The sequence below is a fragment of the Panthera tigris genome, chromosome B2 (genome assembly GCF_018350195.1).
Source record: "Panthera tigris isolate Pti1 chromosome B2, P.tigris_Pti1_mat1.1, whole genome shotgun sequence".
In the NCBI taxonomy this organism is placed as follows: Eukaryota; Metazoa; Chordata; class Mammalia; order Carnivora; family Felidae; genus Panthera; species Panthera tigris.
Genome location: NC_056664.1, coordinates 33068369 through 33085293, shown reverse-complemented (window position 1 = coordinate 33085293; position 16925 = coordinate 33068369). Strand labels below are relative to the sequence as shown.

The window sequence follows — 16925 nt, the reverse complement described above, 5'->3', positions numbered from 1 at the left end:
GAACGTTCTTGGGTATAAATTTTACCTCCATTAAGTTCATTTTCAAACTGGGCACTGAACTACAGCATCTAGAGATGGACACATAGGTGACAATGCTCCGTGGAAGTGAATACTATGAGCCGGGCTGGTGGACACTGTTGGAGGCAGCCAGGGGCCGTACTCGGGATGATGTAGGGAGGGGCTTCTGGATGGGGGGGTGCACAGCAAAGTTCTAGTTCTTGACATGGACGGTGGTTACAAGAGCATTTGCCTTACAAAAATTCATGAAACTAGGGGAGCCCGGATGGCTTTGTCGGTTAAGCGTCTGACACTTGGTTTGAGCTCAAGTCACGATCTTAGGGTTTGTGAGTTTGAGCCCCACACCAGGCTCCACACTGACAGCAGCGGGCCTGCTTGAGATTCTCTCTCTCTCTCAAAATAAATAAATCATCTTTTTTTAAAAATTCGTGAAACTGTACCTTTCTTTTCTATGGTTTCCTGTATGGTTTTATTTTATAATGGAATAGTAAAAAATAAATATGAAAAATTTTAAATACTAAATAATTAACGTCTTGAGTGCACGCCGTGTGCGAGGCACTGCTCCAAATCCATCACTTGTGTGAACTCTTATAATCCTTCCCACAACCCCACAAGGTTGGTACGACTGTTATTTCCACAAAGGAGATGAGGCAACTGAGGCACAGAGAGGAGAAGCGATCTGCCCAAGGCCCCACAGTGACAGTGGCAGAGCCGAGATTTGCAGCAGACCGGGTAGAGGGAAAGACAGGCTCCAGTGGGGGCGGGGAGAGGAAACTCCAGAGAGGAGCGTGGCTACCTTGCTCATCCTACTGGACTGAGCCGAGGAAGGAAGTTCAGTAGGAAGAGCATATTGACTTAGGAATTCCAAAACCAAAATGCACCACAAGCTTCGTTTATTAAGAAATCTTTACTGAGCCCCTCCTGTGTGCCAGGCACTGTCCAGGCTGCTGGGACAGCAGCTCACCAGCTGTGAGCACTGCTGGCAGAAATCCGTGCCCTCGTGGAGCTGACATTCCAAAGCTTCCCAAGCATCAGTTTTTCCTGCCATAAACGGGTACTCAAAGCTATAATTAGGCAGTTGAAAGGAAAACACGGGAATAGGAGAAATGCTCAGAGGTTTACAGGTGACAGTGGATGAACCAGACCTTGACAGCAATGTGGATCATCTCTGCAGCAGCAAAAAGAGCAGGGACTCAAGGCAACAGACCCAACAGACTGTAAAAATGTGGCATTCCTGGGGTGCCTGGGTGGCTCAGTCGGTTAAGCATCCGAGTTCGGCTCAGGTCATGATCTTGCGGCTCTTGAGTTCGAGCCCCATGTCGGGCTCTGTGCTGACAGCTCAGAGCCTGGAGCCTGCTTCAGATTCTGTGTCTCCCTCTCTCTCTGCCCCTTCCCTGCTCGTGCTCTCTGTGTCTCATAAATGAATAAATGTTAAAAAAAAAATCTAAACAAAAAATGTGTCATTCCTGAACTCTGTCTACCGTTTTTGTCTCAACACTGATCATTATCAAATAATTTGGGGAACTAATCATGGCTGCTCCATGCAGGTGAGGTCAGAGGAGCTGCCCCAGTGACATACAAAGAGATGACAGTCCCTGAGGGAGAGGTTGTCCATAAGGCATATGTGGAAGGCATGTTCAGGCTCCATTTAGAGGAGAAATCCTACCATCAGCCCCATGGCGCCAGATGTGGGTAACTCATGTATGCATGCGTGTGCGTGTGTGCGTGTGTGCGTGTGTGCGTGTGTGTGTGTGTGTGTGTGTGTGTCCGGGAATGTATCTGCAGCCATCTACCTACATATCACAAACTCACATATGCTGTGGGAGCTATAAATGAAAATTCGCAGCACAGATGGCTCTTTTGAGGAGGTTTCTTCAGGAGTGGGAGGAGGTAACAGGCTACAGGATTAGAAAGCTATTCTAGATGTGGCGAAGGGAGATGCAGGGAACCGGTGAGGCCCAAGGTGTCTGTTGGTGACATGTGATTCACTGCTGTTACAGCCAGTGCATCACCTTACTTGGACCATGAAAGAGTGTGTGCACTGGGTTCCCAGAGGCTCAGAAATAGAGGCCACCCTGCGGGCCATAGGGGCACTGCTCCCCAGGTCTCCCTCCATTCCTGCCGTGACACAGATTCTACTAAAGGCTCCGGAACCTCAAAAGGAAAGGAACTGCAACCAAAAAAATCTTTACAAGCCACAGTTACCTCATTTCAAACCTGGAGCTCCCAGGGGCTCCAGGGACCCCGACCCTGACTTTCATCTTTTGCAATAGCAAAAGGAGTTTATAGATTCCTCAAAGTCAGTGGTTCTCAAGGTTTGCTGCTTTAGAAACTGCTGCTACTCAGCACCCGGGTCCACCAGAAGACGTGTGTAAGACCATTCATTCTCAGCAGCTTTGTTACTTTTTTTCTTTGAGAGAGAGAGAGAGAGAGAGAGAGAGAGAGAGAGAGAGAGACTGGGGGAGGGGCAGGGAGAGGGAGAGAGAGAGAATCCCAAGTAGGCTCCACGTCCAGCACAGAACCCGATGCAGGGCTCAATCCCACAACCCTGGGATCACGACCTGAGCCGAAATCAAGAGTTGGGCACTCAACCTGCTAAGCCACCCAGGAGCCCCTCAGCAGCTTTATGTATAGTGGCCAAACACTGGCAACAACTTAGATGTCCATCAACTGGTAAATAGATAAACAAATTGTGATCTATCTATACAACGGAATGTCACTCAGCAACAAAAAGCAACAGACTGCCCATACCTGTGACACGGATCCTCACAGACCTAGTGACTGGGAGTTGGGCGGGGGGGGGGGGGGGGGGGGGGGGGAGGGGGGGGCGTGTAGCCAGACCCAAACAGACACATCTGTGGTGCCATCAGTCAGAATAGTGTGTATGTGGGAATTGGGGTGGGGCATCGATGGAGACCAAGACTAGGGTTTTGGTCATACCCCATTCTCTCTCTTTATTTTTATTTATTTATTTATTTTTTAATTTTAATGTTTATGTATTTTTGAGACAGAGAGAGAACATGAGCCAGGGAGGGGCAGAGAGAGAGGGAGACACAGAATTGGAAGCAGGCTCCAGGCTCCGAGCTGTCAGCACAGAGCCCAATGTGGGGCTCGAACTCACAAACCGTGAGATCTTGACCTAAACTGAAGTCAGATGCTTAACCGACTGAGCCACCCAGGCGCCCCTCTCTTTATTTTTTTTAAGTTTATTTATTTATTTTTGAGAGAGAAAGAGAGAGGGCACAGGCAGGGGAGGGGCAGAGAGAGAGGGTAAGAGAGAGAATCCCACACTTGTCAGTGCGGAGCCCGACTCAGGGCTCAAACTCACGAACAGCAAATTCATGACCTGAGCTGAAACCAAGAGTTGGACACTTAACCAACGGAGCCACCCAGGTGCCCCACATACTCCATCTCTTGATCTGGATGGTAGTTAACATGGAGTCACATGTACACACACGTAACGACACATTGACTTGTAGTCTTAAGATGTGTGCACTTTACCGCATGTATATTACACATCAAGAAAAATGACAAAATAAAATACTGATGCCTGGGCTCCACCCCCAGAGCAGTTGACTAAATTGGTCTGGGGTATGGACTGGGTGAATGGATTTTTAAAAGCCTCCCAAGCTATTCTGATGGGCAGCAGGGGTGAGACCAAACCCCAGGAGAGCTAGAGTCCCTCCTCTCACTGTGCTAAGTCCTGGGCTCTGGCTCCCTGCCCCTGACCTTGACCCCAGTAGAAAGACCCCATTGCAGAGGGACAGCCTAGGGCAACAGGGGAGGCTTGGGGCTCTGCAGTCAGACTCCACTTCCATCATTTCCTACGTCTTGTAACCTAGAAAGAAGCATCTGTTTCTCTAAGCCTCAGTTTTGGGCTTTTGGTTCTTTGTGGTTTCTGAACCTTTAACATGTGGTAGGTGACGTAATTACACCTTATGCACAGTATAGCATGGCAGTGGTAAAAATGGTGTTGATCTTTATAAAAGTTAATCTTCCTAAAACATACATCTGATCCTGTCACTACTTTCTTTCTTTCTTTCTTTTTTTTTTTTTTTTTTTTTTTTACGTTTTATTTCTAAGTAATCTCTAGACCCAACGTGGAGCTTGAACTTATAACCCTGAGAGTCACATGCCCTCCCGACTGAGCCCACCAAGAGCCCCCTGTTGCTCTTCTTGAAAGCTGTTGCTTTTCACTGCCCTTTGAATAAAATCCTGCTTCCTTCCTGAGGCCACTTGTGCCTTGTCTGTCCCAGCCAGGCTGGCTGCCTTTCAACTCAAGTGCTCTTCTGCAGTAGAACCTGTTGTAGGAACTGCTCCCCTAGCCTGTTCTCAACCCAAGCTCGACTCCTCCATAGGTGTTAACCTCCTTACTCCCCCTTGCTTTCTGTCACCACACCCTGATCATTTTCTTCATAGCTTCCAGCACATAATGGAGGTTTTTGTTGCTTGGCATGGGATCCATGTGTGTTCCTGCCCCGACTCTTGCCCCACCACCTGGCCCAGCGCCAGGCGCTCAGTGCCTAACTGATGCATGGAATTCAGTGAATTCAAGGATATACTGTCATCAGAGAAGTCTTCTATAAAGTCAGAGGGTATTATTATTCGTCCTCATTCCCCATGAGGTTGCTGTTTATTCTGGAAACATTTATTTAAAATTTTTTTTTAATGTTTATTTATTTTTGAGAGACGGAGAGAGAGAGACAGAGCATGAGCAGGGGAGGGGCAGAAAGAGAGGGAGACACAGAATCAAGAGCAGGTTCCAGACTCTGGGCTGACAGCACAGAGCCCACATGGGCTAGAACCCACAAACCGTGAGATCACGACCTGAGCTAAAGTCAGACACCTAACGGACTGAGCCACCCAGGCACCCCTGGAAACATTTATTAAGTATACCTAACGTGTGAGACTTTGTGCTCACTGCTGGAGAGGACACAGAGAGAAAAGCATGGTCCTTGCCCATCAGAAGGGATCTACCCAGGGAAGGAGACACCTACAGGAATACCATCCACAGGTATTTCCAGGTGAGCTGAGAAGTTCTGTGAGGTCCTTCTTCACCCACACCCTCTCTAGATGATCTCAGATACTTACAAGGTCTTAGATGACTCCCTTACCTAATCTAACCCAACTCTATCCCACAGAACAAATTCTGAGCTTTTTATCTAAAATTATACTGGGGTCGAACCACTCTACTGAAACCACACCTGAAACTAATATAATACTGCATGTTAACTAATGGGAATTAAAAACTTTAAAAAAAATTTTTTTTTTAATTTTTTTGACGTTTATTTATTCTTGAGACAGAGAGAGACAGAGCATGAACGGGGGAGGGGCAGAGAGAGAGGGAGACACACAATCGGAAGCAGGCTCCAGGCTCTGAGCCATCAGCCCAGGCCGGATGCGGGGCTCGAACTCGCGGACCGCGAGATCGTGACCTGAGCTGAAGTCGGACGCTTAACCGACTGAGCCACCCAGGCGCCCCAAACTTTAAAAAATTTTTAAAAGAAAATGAGACTGGTATTTCACCAGTGCGTCTCATAGGCACAAATGCAACAAAACCTGAAATTGAATTCATCTCTCATAAACAATTCAGCGGGATTTCAGAGAAATAGAAGCGTAGCTTATTGAGGAAATGATGTTGAGATAGCAGCTAACCCTTTGGAGTTAAAAATTTTACATCAGAAAACACTGCGGAATAAAAGATCTAAACACAAACAGTTAAGTCACAAAAAAAGACTGAGTATTTTTGCAAGTGAACTAGGGAGTTATTGGAGGGTTTTACGCAGGGGAATGATATGGTCTGATATAATAGAGGGATCACTCTAGCCATTACCAGGGAGGTGACCTGGGAGACTCCATTTCGGCAGAGGGCATTCTATTGCTGCTCTGGGAAGAGAGCAGTCCTACTTGTCTTTTCCAGCTTTTAAGATCTTCTCTTTGTTTTTGATGCGCTGCAATTTCATTATATGTTTAGGCATGGATGTATAAATTTTTTATGTTTTGGGGTTTTTTGTTTGTTTGTGGGCATGGATATGTTCTTAGGTAAATCCACCTTGGGATTCGATGAGCTCAGTGAATCTGAAGTGTGTTGTTTTCCAATAATTCTGGAAAATATTCTGACAGTGTTTCCTTCTTACATACTCTATTATGAGACTTCACTTGATAGTAGACTTTCTCACTCTATCCGTCATACTTCTTATCCTTTCTTTCAAATATTCCATCTCTTTTATTCCCTGAACTACAGTGTCAATTTTTTTCACTTCCATCTCCCATTTCACTGAAATGTGTGAAATCTATTGTCTGTTCTTCAAGTGTGTCAAATCTATTGTTTATTCTTTATTAAATGAAATTTTAAATTTCAGAGGCGCCTGGGTGGCTCAGTCAGTAAAGCGTCCAACTTTGGCTCAGGTCATGATCTCATGGCTGGTGAGTTTGAGCCCCACATCAGGCTCTCTGCTGTCAGTACAGAGCCCTGCTTCGCATCCTCTGTCCTCCTCTCTTTCTACCCCTCCCCCAATCGTGCTCTCAAAAATAAACATTTGAAAAAATAAACAAAAATTTTAAAAAATTCTTTTTTATTTTTTCAAACGTTTATTTCTGTTTGAGAAAGAGAAAGATACAGACCAGGAGCAGGGGAGGGGCCAAGAGAGAAGGAGACACAGAATCTGAAGCAGGCTCGAGGCTCTTGAGCTGTCAGCACAGAGCCCAACATAGGGCTCGAACTCCCAAGCCGTGAGATCATGACCTGAACCAAAGTCTGATGCTTACTCGACTAAGCCACCCAGGTGACCCCAAAATAAAAAATTTCTGTAAACATGTTATGAATACTTATTTTTCAAATTGTGGTAAAATATACATAACAGAATATTTACTATCTTACCCATTTTTAGGTATACAGTTCAGTAGCATTAAGTAATTCACATTGTTGTGCAACCAATCTCCAAAATTTTTTCCATCTTGAAAAAGTGACAAATATTTTTTAGGTAATAAGACCACAGAAATACTTGAAGAAACTAGATGAATATGTATATAATCGTGAGATGTTGAGTGATGTTTTAAGCATTGTACCAAAGTCTGAAAATCATAAAGATCTGGATATAAAGAAACGTGAAACTTCTACTTCCAAATACCATGAAAATCAAGACAAATGAAAAAAATGGGGAAATTCTTGAAAAAGTATGTGATAAATGATTAATAGCTTTCATATGTAAAGAGTGATTTCAAACCAATAGAAAAAAAAGTTTTCAATAGGAAAACTGATCATGGAAACGAACAATTCATAAAAGAAGGAACACAAACGCCTAAAAAGAAAACTGTTTAACCACAGAAGTAATCAATAAAAATAAATTAAAAGAGCATCTATCAAACTGACAAAAATGAGTAACAATATTACCCAATCCCAGCAGGGTTAATGGGGAAGTGAGTCTTGTTAATAACTGCTGGCTAGAATGAAATTGATAATGCCTTCCTGAAAGTCAGTGTAGAATGTGTCAAAAATGTAGAATGTGCTTTGTTGGTGTGTGTGGGTGGTTCAGTCGGTTAACCATGGCACTCTTGATTTCAGCTCAGGTCATGATCTCATGGTTTGTGAGATGGACACCCCCTAGGCTCTGTGCTATTATTAGCTTGGGATTCTCTCTCTCCCTCTTTCTCTTCCCTCACCCGCTCTCTGTCAAATAAAAAAGTAAATAAACAGTTTTTTAAAAACGTGTGCCTTAGGGGCACCTGGGTGACTCAGGCAGTTAAACATCCGACTTTGGCCTAGGTCATGATCTCACAGGTCCCAAGTTCCAGCCCTGCTTCAGGCTCTGTGCTGACAGCTCAGAGCCAGGAGCCTGTTTTGGATTCTGTGTCTCCCTCTCTCTCTCTCTGCTCCTCCCCCACTCACACTCTCTCTCTCAAAAATAAATGTCAAAAAATAAAAATTTTAAAAAAATGTGTGCTTTATTGCTCAACAATTATACTTCCAGGAATTTATGCTAAAGAAAATACTGGACAATGGTGCAAATATGTGTGTGGTATTGTTACTTATAACAGTGAAGGATTTTAAAAATACATATCCAGGGGCATCTGGGTGGCTCAGTTGGTTAAACGCTGGGTTGACAACCGCTCAGGTCATGATCTCACAGCTCATGAGTTCAGGTCGCGCGTTGGGCTCTCTGCTGTCAGCACAGGGCCTGCTTCGGATCCTCTGTCCCCCTCTCTCTCTCTGCCCCTCCCCAAGTTGCTCTTTCTATCTCAAAATAAATAAACTTAAAAAAAAAAAAAAAGAAAATCCCTGGGCACCTGGGTGGCTCAGTTGTTAAGCATCTTACTTCCCGCTGAGGTCATCATCTCACAGTTCATGAGTTGGAGGCCCGCATCAGGGGAGCTCCAGCCCCACTTCAGATGAACACGAGTCCCCCTTCGGGTAAAACACGAGCTCCGGGCGAGCCCCACTTCTCTGTCTCTCTCTGCCCCTCGTGGGATTCTCTCTCTGCCCCTCGTTCCCTTGGGCCCTCTTCTCTCTCAAAAAGAAAAAAAAACAACAACAAAAACAACCATACCCACAGTGTTGATTCAACTATCCACCAGTGGACTCCCCTCAATTACATGAAAAGAGATTCATGATGTGTGATAAGCAGAAAAACACAGGTCACCACCATATCTTACATAATGTACATACAAGACATCCCATTGTTGCTATCTATCTATCTATCTATCTATCTACATACTTGCTTGGGTGCGTTTGAGTGTAGAAGCATACATACCAAAATGTCAATAGTCATTACCTTTAGCTCATGGGATTCTGTATTTATTCTTATATTATTGTTATTGTTTCGCCTATATGTTCTCTACCTGCTCAAAAAACATGTATTACTTCCACAATAAGAAGTTGAATTATCGGTGGGAAATAAAGAATTAGCGTGTTTCTGAAGGGACTGCGCAAGCATAAAAGGGATCATTTTCCGACAAAACACGCAGGCTCACAAGCTCCGGCGTCGGCTCCCACGTGCGTGGAGTCCCCCGGGCGGTCGAGGTTCCGAGCCGCAAGGAGCCAACCAGTCCCTCAGGCACCGCCGAGGCCACCCCAGGCAGCCCGCGGGTCCTCGCAGGGGGCGGGGCACGTCAGCCCGGAAGAGACGCCGCGCCGCGCATGCCCCTTCTTTTCGGCCCCGGTCCCGGACGTAGTAGCTGCAGAGGTGAGTTTCTCCGTGGTGCGGGTTCCATCGGCCTCCATCCTGGCCATCCAGTTGTCGTAGTCGCCGCTCCGCCCCGCAGTCGGGGCGGAGGGGCCACTCTCCTGCTTCCCGCGCGTCTATTTCTGAGTAGTGAGAGGGGCCGCGGGCGCTCTTTGGCGGGTAGTGGGGCGCTGAAAGAAGATCGGCGTCCCGTTTGCGGAGGCTGAGGAGGGGGGGATGGAAGCCCTTGTGTCGCGGCGACCCTAGTGGCGAGTTTGAAGACACTGTGCTCCTCTTGCCCGTTTTTGTTTCGATTCTGAATTCTTTCCTCCGGGCTCCCTCCTTGCCTGGCCTTGCAGCTCTAGTGGAAGAGTGGTAGGAGATGAGGGAGGGAAGGCCTTGGCCCTTCGGTTTGGGGTCCTGCGTCCCTGAAAGCATGCCTCGCCGTTCCGCGCTAGGTACAGTTCCCCAAATCCCCCCAAATACTGCCGAGAGTACAGGGTTTGCGCCCCCCATTATGCTTCCGTGAGTGTGAGAATGAAGTCTGGCGCGAAGGGCCACCCCACATCTGTTTTGCCCAAACGTCACGGCACCTTCTTCCTCGAGCGTTTTTGGCAGGTGGAGGAGGGTAACTGGCGGGTGTCAGTTTTGAGGAGTTTTGAACTTCTCTTTCCTGCATATTTTCAAGTGCGTGGTTTGAGATTTCAACCCACTGGACGATAATTTTGTGTGATCGTTTTGGGGTCATGAACTTTGTTGCTGGACCCTGGCTATTTTGCCCAGAAATGCTCTTGGATCACTTCCTTCTAGATGTTGATGCCCAAGAAGAACCGAATTGCCATTTATGAACTCCTTTTCAAGGAGGGAGTGATGGTGGCCAAGAAGGATGTCCACATGCCTAAACACCCTGAGCTGGCAGACAAGAATGTGCCCAATCTTCACGTCATGAAAGCCATGCAGGTAGCCTGGGGGCTGCTGGAGTGGGGTGCAGATGGAGGGATTTTCCACTAAATGTTGGAGGCAGATTCCAAGGAGAGGTCAGGATAGCCAGAGCTGCTTGCTGCCTTGAAGGGCGCTGAGGTAGATACATCCTGAAAGCTTGTCTACGTAATTTAGCTTCCTTTTGCACCAAGTTTCTAGATTCGGGTCTCTAGTTGCATCTTGACAGTTGTTTTCTGTTTTACAGTCTCTCAAATCACGAGGCTACGTAAAGGAACAGTTTGCCTGGAGACATTTCTATTGGTACCTTACCAACGAGGGTATCCAGTATCTTCGTGATTACCTCCACCTGCCCCCTGAGATCGTGCCTGCCACTCTGCGTCGCAGCCGTCCTGAGACCGGCAGGCCGCGGCCCAAAGGTATGTTGCCCACATGAAGGCCTGCTCTGAAGTTGCTCTCTCTCTCAGAGGAAGGGTATATGTGAAACGGTGGGGAGCAAAAGGGCTCTTATAATACACCATTGGTGTCAGCTGGACCATGGGCCAAGTCCTGGAACCTTTGTCCCCTGGCGTAGGACTCGTAATGGAACTGCAATCATGCCAGGTCTTCAGGCCATTCCAGGTGATGCCATTAAACAGAATATAGTCTGTGGCCAGGCACATGTGGTAGAGCATGGAATAACTTTTCCAGGACAGAGATTGTGCTGGTCTCCAAAAGTCCAGAACAAAGCTGTTTACCACATGTGAAAAAAACGGAGAGTTTATTTATAGAGTCTCCTAGCAATAGGAGCAAAAATGATCAAGGGGTGCCTGGGTGGCTCAGTCGGTTAAGCATCCGACTTCGGCCTAGGTCACGATCTCACTGTTCAGAGTTCGAGCCCCACGTTGGGCTCTGGTTGATTTGATTTAAAATAATCAAAACTGGGGCACCTGGGTGGCTCAGTCGGTTGAGCGTCCGACTTCGGCTCGGGTCACGATCTCGCGGTCCGTGAGTTCGAGCCCCGCGTCGGGCTCTGGGCTGATGGCTCAGAGCCTGGAGCCTGCTTCCGATTCTGTGTCTCCCTCTCTCTCTGCCCCTCCCCCGTTCATGCTCTGTCTGTCTCTCTCTCTCAAAAATAAATGTTTAAAAAAAATTAAAATAATCAAAACTCAAACTCCTAATCATAGTGTGAAAGGATGTGCTTGTGAGAAGGGTGGTGAATTACCTTCTGGCTGGGGATCACTGCTGGCTCACAGTTGTGTTTTGTCAAGGTTATGGTTTTCTTTCCTTAGGTTATGGAAGAACTTGTCATAGGAATTTTGTGGGAGGAGCAGTTTGTGGGCTTGGGTAACGAGGTGCAGTGTCCTAAAACCAGATAATCACCACACTGTCCAGGTTCCCCTGGCGAGAGACTTCTTAGCGCTCAGGAATCTATTTTTTTGTGAACGTTCCCTAGGGGATTCTGGTGGTTACGTGGGATTATGTATCAGTAGAGCAAAGGTTCTCTGCTGTATCTTGGAATCCCCGGCAGGGGGAAGAACAGTCTGTGCCCCCACAGATTCTGATTTAGTTGGCATAAATGAGACTTGGCATGCGTTTTAGCCACTCACTACAGGTTCAGTCTTACTTCTTGTACTTAAAAAAAAAAAAAATACACTTGACCTTTGGAACAATATGGAGGTTAGAGGTGTCTCTGTATTTACTGTACTATTCGTTTATCAAAAGAAATTGTGTCTGGGTAGACCCCTGCAGTTCAGATGTGTTTCAGATCAATTATAGTTTATATTCTAATCATGGATTCTAGGTAAAGTTCTAGGGTGCTGGGTAGAGAGAATGAGATTGACTTCTAGTGTTTTGGAGAGTGTTTTAAAAGTACCTTTTAAATCTGCCTAGGGGCACCTGGGTGGCTCAGTTAAGCATCTGACTCTTGGTTTCTTCTAAGGTCATGATCTCCCAGTTGGTGAGTTCACACCCTGCATTGGGCTCTGTGCTGCTGGTGCAGAGCCTGCTTGGAATATTCATTCATATTCATTCTCTCTCTGTCTCTGTCACTCTCTCAAAATAAAGAAACTCTGAAATAAGTTAATCTGCCTTAACATACATCCCACAGCCCAGGGACTAAAGGGTTCTTGGTGGCCTGTATATTTATATGCTGACTGTTGGAGGTGGGGCTTTCAGCACCTCCTTTCCCATTTGCACAGGAGATTTTCCACTTCAGAGATGGGTCAAGTTCAAAATTTTGGCTCTTCAGAGATTTGTAGAAATGGTCAGATTGCTTAATTTGCCAAGTATTTGGAAGATGTGTATCTGTGTTGAGAAGTGCGCTAGAAGAAAGCAATACTTTTGCAGATGGGTGGCATTTTAATTGTGCGTTTTCTCCATCACATTTGAGGAGCCGGTGTCAGTGATGACAAAACTTCTGGCCAGTAGTTCTGTGTCAGTTCTGTCCCCTTGAACTCATCGTAACTAAGTTGCCAGTGAGAACAGGAGAGCAATTTCACTTTTCTTGGCCTGGAGGCAGCAGAGTTCCCACATTGCTCTATGTTCACAGTGTGGTTTCATTTGTCTAGGTCTGGAAGGAGAGCGGCCTGCAAGACTCACACGAGGGGAAGCTGACAGAGACACCTACAGACGAAGCGCTGTGCCCCGTGAGTAATGCATCATCTGTATCGGGGATTTGGGGCGGGATCTCTGGATTCTCAGTCACCTTGGCTGGGGCTCAGCCCTTGAAAATGCCAAGGTGACCAGGAAAGATTCTTGGTTTCAATCTTTAGGTCATCTTTAGCTGGATTCCTTTATGTTTCTTGCCTTGTGCGGGGATTGGATAGATGGGATTAGGAGAAAAGGCCTTTTCACTGGGGACACGGAAGACTTGATTGAAGACCTTAACTAGAGCAAAACTGAAAACTTTCAAGAAAGCAACGTGCTTTTGTTAGTTGGTGGTTGTGTTCCTGTGTCGCAAGCTCGTTGCGGGCAGGGCCCATTCACATTGTCTTTTTCTTCTTATTGCAAAAATGGTTCAAAACCTTGTCTTTAAATAGGTGTTTGCATTGTCTTAGAATAACAGGTGTTTGTTCATTCAACCAATATATATATATTTCTGTGATGCACCGGGCAATGTTGTAGGAGCTGGAGAGACAGTAGCGTACGTAACAGATAAAGGGTCCTTCTCACTGAAATTGCATTTTAGTAGTAGGAGACTGGTAAGCAAAAATGAGTATATAGTCTGCCTCTGGTGTGGATGCTTCAGGGAAAAAAATAAAGCAGGGGGATGGTGCAGTTTTCAATAGGGTTTTCAGTCACAGAAGCGAGATTTAAGCAAACATCTGAAGGAGGTATGGGGAGTCAGCCAGTAGCTCTCTGTGGGGTGAGCATTAAGGCACCTGGTCTGGCTTGTCTGAACCACAGAAGACAGGAGAGTCAGATGAGGGTGTAGGTCTCATAGCTTTGTGGGCCACTTAAAGAGTCCTTCTCTTTGTTGAGAAGCAGTTAATTGTAATACGAAAGCAGGGTATAAAGGAATTTTTGTCAACTTCTTCCACACATACCTGCCTCATGTCCTGGTTCCTGATTCTTCATAAAAGAAATAGACATGAGCATCTGATGTGAATTTGTTACTGGATAGTAAGAAAGAATTTCTCCAGCCCCTAGTTCAGAGAAAGTTAATGGTTGCTCTTACTAGATGTCACATCACCGGGCACCTGGGTGGCTCAGTTGGTTGAGCTTCTGACTTGCGCTCAGGTCGTGATCTTGTGGTCCGTGAGTTCGAGCCCCGTGTTGGTCTCTGTGCTGATGGCTCAGAGCCTGGAGCCTGCTTCAGGTTCTGTGTTTCCCTCTCTCTCTCTGACCCTCCCCCGTTCATGCTGTGTCTCTCTCTGTCTCAAAAATAAATAAACAGTAAAAAAAAATTTTAAAAAGTCACATCACGTGGGGATTGGAGTAGTTCTCCAGAGGATGTGAGGTTGGGCCTGAGCCCCAGTTTGAGTGGCAATGAGCATTTCGGGTGAGAGCAACATGAACAAAAGTACAGCATTGGGAACACGATAGCTTGCTTGTCGAAGGGGCCGGGGAGGGAGGGGAGAAAAGCAAGATTTTATTTGTTTATTTTTTAAGCTCTATATCCGATGTGGGGCTCCAACCTACAACCCTGAGATTGCGTTGTGTGCTCTACTGATTGAGCCAGCCATGTACCCCAAATCCAGTATTTTTAAAAATGTTATTTTAGGGGCACCTGGGTGGCTCACTCAGTTAAGCGTCTGACTCTTGGTTTCGGCTCATGTAAATGATCTCATGGTTCATGAGATTGAGACCTGCATTGGGCTCTGTGCCAACAGCATGGCACCTCCTTGAGATTCTCTCTTGCTCTCAAACTAAAATTTTAAGAAAAATAAAATATGGTGCTATTTTAACATGTAATCTGTATAAACATTGTTTTGCGCTCTCTCAAGTCTTTAAGTCTGATGTATTCTGCACATACCTCAGTTTGGACCAGTTTCTGCCACACAGGACAGGGCAGCACCGGATCTTTTCATCTTTGTTCTTTACCGTGGTCATAATGAAGTTACTTTTTCCTTCTGTGAGCCTTTATGTTCTTTATCTCTTCCTTCTTTATTGCGCTGTCTCTGTAAGCTAGGTGCTGATCTGAAGCATGTAAGTAACTCGATGGGAAGTGGGGGACTATATGAAGGGCACATAATTCAGACTTGGTGGTCTGGGCAGCCTTCCTGGAGGAAGCGGTAGTTTGAACTGTGAGTTCTGAAGGATGACGTAAGGAAAGCTGCCACAGGAGAGGGATGGGGCAGAAGTGATTCACCATTGGGTATAATTTACCTGCACTTCATGGTGTACAATTGTTGAAATGGCTTCCCTTGGTCTGTAGTAGATCACCTCATCTGATGGTTCTAAAGTGATGTTTCTTGTTCCAGCTGGTGCCGACAAAAAAGCTGAGGCCGGGGCTGGGTCAGCAACTGAATTCCAGTTTGTGAGTATCCCCCTGATTGCTCTCCGTAGATAGGCAGTCATTGTTCTGGCCTCTGCCCTGGGGGTCTGCAAGTTCTGGGGGTACGGTGTAGTGTCGTGGGTCCCACCCCTTGTTGCAGTGGAGCCCCCTCCCAGAGAAGTATGAACCAGGTTTTTACATTAAGATATAGCATACAAACTTCTATAAATATGTAAGTTACTGAAACCTTAAGACCCCAAATCAATACGACATATAGCATAGTGATTTCTTCATTGATGAGCATCATAATTCTAACTGCCGTAAGTAGTTTTGTGAACTAAAACTTACAATTAAGAACTACAAACTGGAGATTGAGCTCCAGGACCAAGATGGTGTGGAATCAGGTCCTTCATCTTCCTTTTGGTGGTGTCATATTGGGCACATTCTCTCCATGCCTGTTTCCTCATCCTTAAAATAGAGGTGATGGTCTTAGCTGTCGCGAGTACTTGTGAGATTAATTGATCTAGGTAAAGTGCTCGGGGCAGGTGCTGGCATATCACTGTTGAGGCCACAGCTGTCCCGTGCTGGGGGTGCTTCTGTGTGTGTGTGATTGGAGCACACTCTTGAATGGGTCTCCATATTCCCATTTTACAAATGTGGAAACAGGCCTAGGAGGTGGCCTTGTAGCTAGTAAAGAGCAGGGCTGGGAGTTACGGCTTGAAGTCTTGAGCCCTTACATTGGATAATGAGGCCTGTCTGGCATCCTGCTAATGCTGATGTCATATGTTTTCTCTTGCAGAGAGGCGGATTTGGTCGTGGACGTGGTCAGCCACCTCAGTAAAGTTGGAGATTGTTTTGTGTTGAATAAATCTGTAGCCAGAAAAAAGTTAATCTTGTGTGTCCTGTTTGGTTTGCATTCTGTGGGCTGAACAGGAATGATATAAGGATCAGAGTGTAAATGGGGCAAGACCGTATACGTCTAAAGAGTTGTCTTCATCCAGGGTGGCATCACTTGTGGCTGTTAGAGCTGCAGTAGTTGGCTGAGACACAGGCCGTCTGTTGCAGCACGTGCTCCCCTGTTGAGTCCCATCCAGCGTGGTTACCATACTGGGGGGTAGTTGGAAAGTTAGCATCTTCACTAGACGAGGCCATGCTGGTGCTACTCTGTGTGGCAGGAAGGTAGCTGTTTTGTTAGCCCTGGAATTAACAAATCTCAACCTTCTCGAAGCTTAGGGCTTACACAAATCAGGAGAAAACTGCATCAAGATTGCACAAAATCCTCTGAAAGAGACTGCCAGCAATATGAAGACCCCTGGGAGTTTTTGGTCTTTACGTAATCAGAATAACCGCAGTTGGAGCTCTTGATCTCGCAGGGCTCCTTCAAGGAGGAAACACTTGTCCATGCTTTTAGAGCCTTTGAAAGTGGTGACCCTGCATATGACATGAGTAAATGGATAAGAGCAGCAATGTTGTCCAACAGGGCCAAGTGCCATCTTGGTACCAAGAGGGCTTTTTGGGGACCATGTCTGGCCCTGCACTGCAATACGGCCGGCTCGGTGTTGGGCAGGGGCCGTGAAGGTGCAACCTGTGAAAGGGGACGATACTGCAGACAGGTTTGCTAGGTGAGATGCCGGCTTGGCTTGCAGATGGAACCACAACTGACGACGGTTGCAGTGAGCACACGGCACAGTCCCAAGTGTTTGAGGCAGCAGCTCTGGGCCAACTAGCAACTCTGGACGTGCCCACCCACTGAGGTAAGGTTTTTCAGTCAGCAGGACTGGTAACTCATAGTGGACCTTAAGGGGGTGTGGACACTTGGGAGTCGTATTTATGAGCTACTACAGGCCAAGCATTGTGTGGATTTGGACAGTAATTAGCCAAGTGAGATT

The 16925-nt window shown here is 46.4% G+C and overlaps 1 protein-coding gene across 1 annotated transcript; it reads left to right on the top strand.

Moving 5' to 3' along the window:
• Nucleotides 1–9125: 9125 nt before the first annotated feature.
• On the top strand, nucleotides 9126–15927 carry RPS10 (ribosomal protein S10). The gene is made up of 6 exons (XM_042986152.1): nucleotides 9126–9200; nucleotides 9990–10139; nucleotides 10366–10537; nucleotides 12668–12745; nucleotides 15023–15078; nucleotides 15836–15927. Exons 2-6 carry the CDS (start codon nucleotides 9990–9992, stop codon nucleotides 15875–15877), a joined length of 498 nt encoding a protein of 165 aa, XP_042842086.1. The 5' UTR covers nucleotides 9126–9200; the 3' UTR covers nucleotides 15878–15927.
• The last annotated feature ends 998 nt before the right edge of the window (nucleotides 15928–16925 follow it).

Bases quoted from the DNA above. Each gene is read 5' to 3' on its own strand.
- RPS10 (XM_042986152.1), top strand. From the start codon at position 9,990: ATGTTGATGCCCAAGAAGAACCGAATTGCCATTTATGAACTCCTTTTC. The intron at 12,746-15,022 runs GTGAGTAATGCA...TTCTTGTTCCAG, and splicing joins CAGACGAAGCGCTGTGCCCC to CTGGTGCCGACAAAAAAGCT. The intron at 15,079-15,835 runs GTGAGTATCCCC...TTTCTCTTGCAG, and splicing joins CAGCAACTGAATTCCAGTTT to AGAGGCGGATTTGGTCGTGG.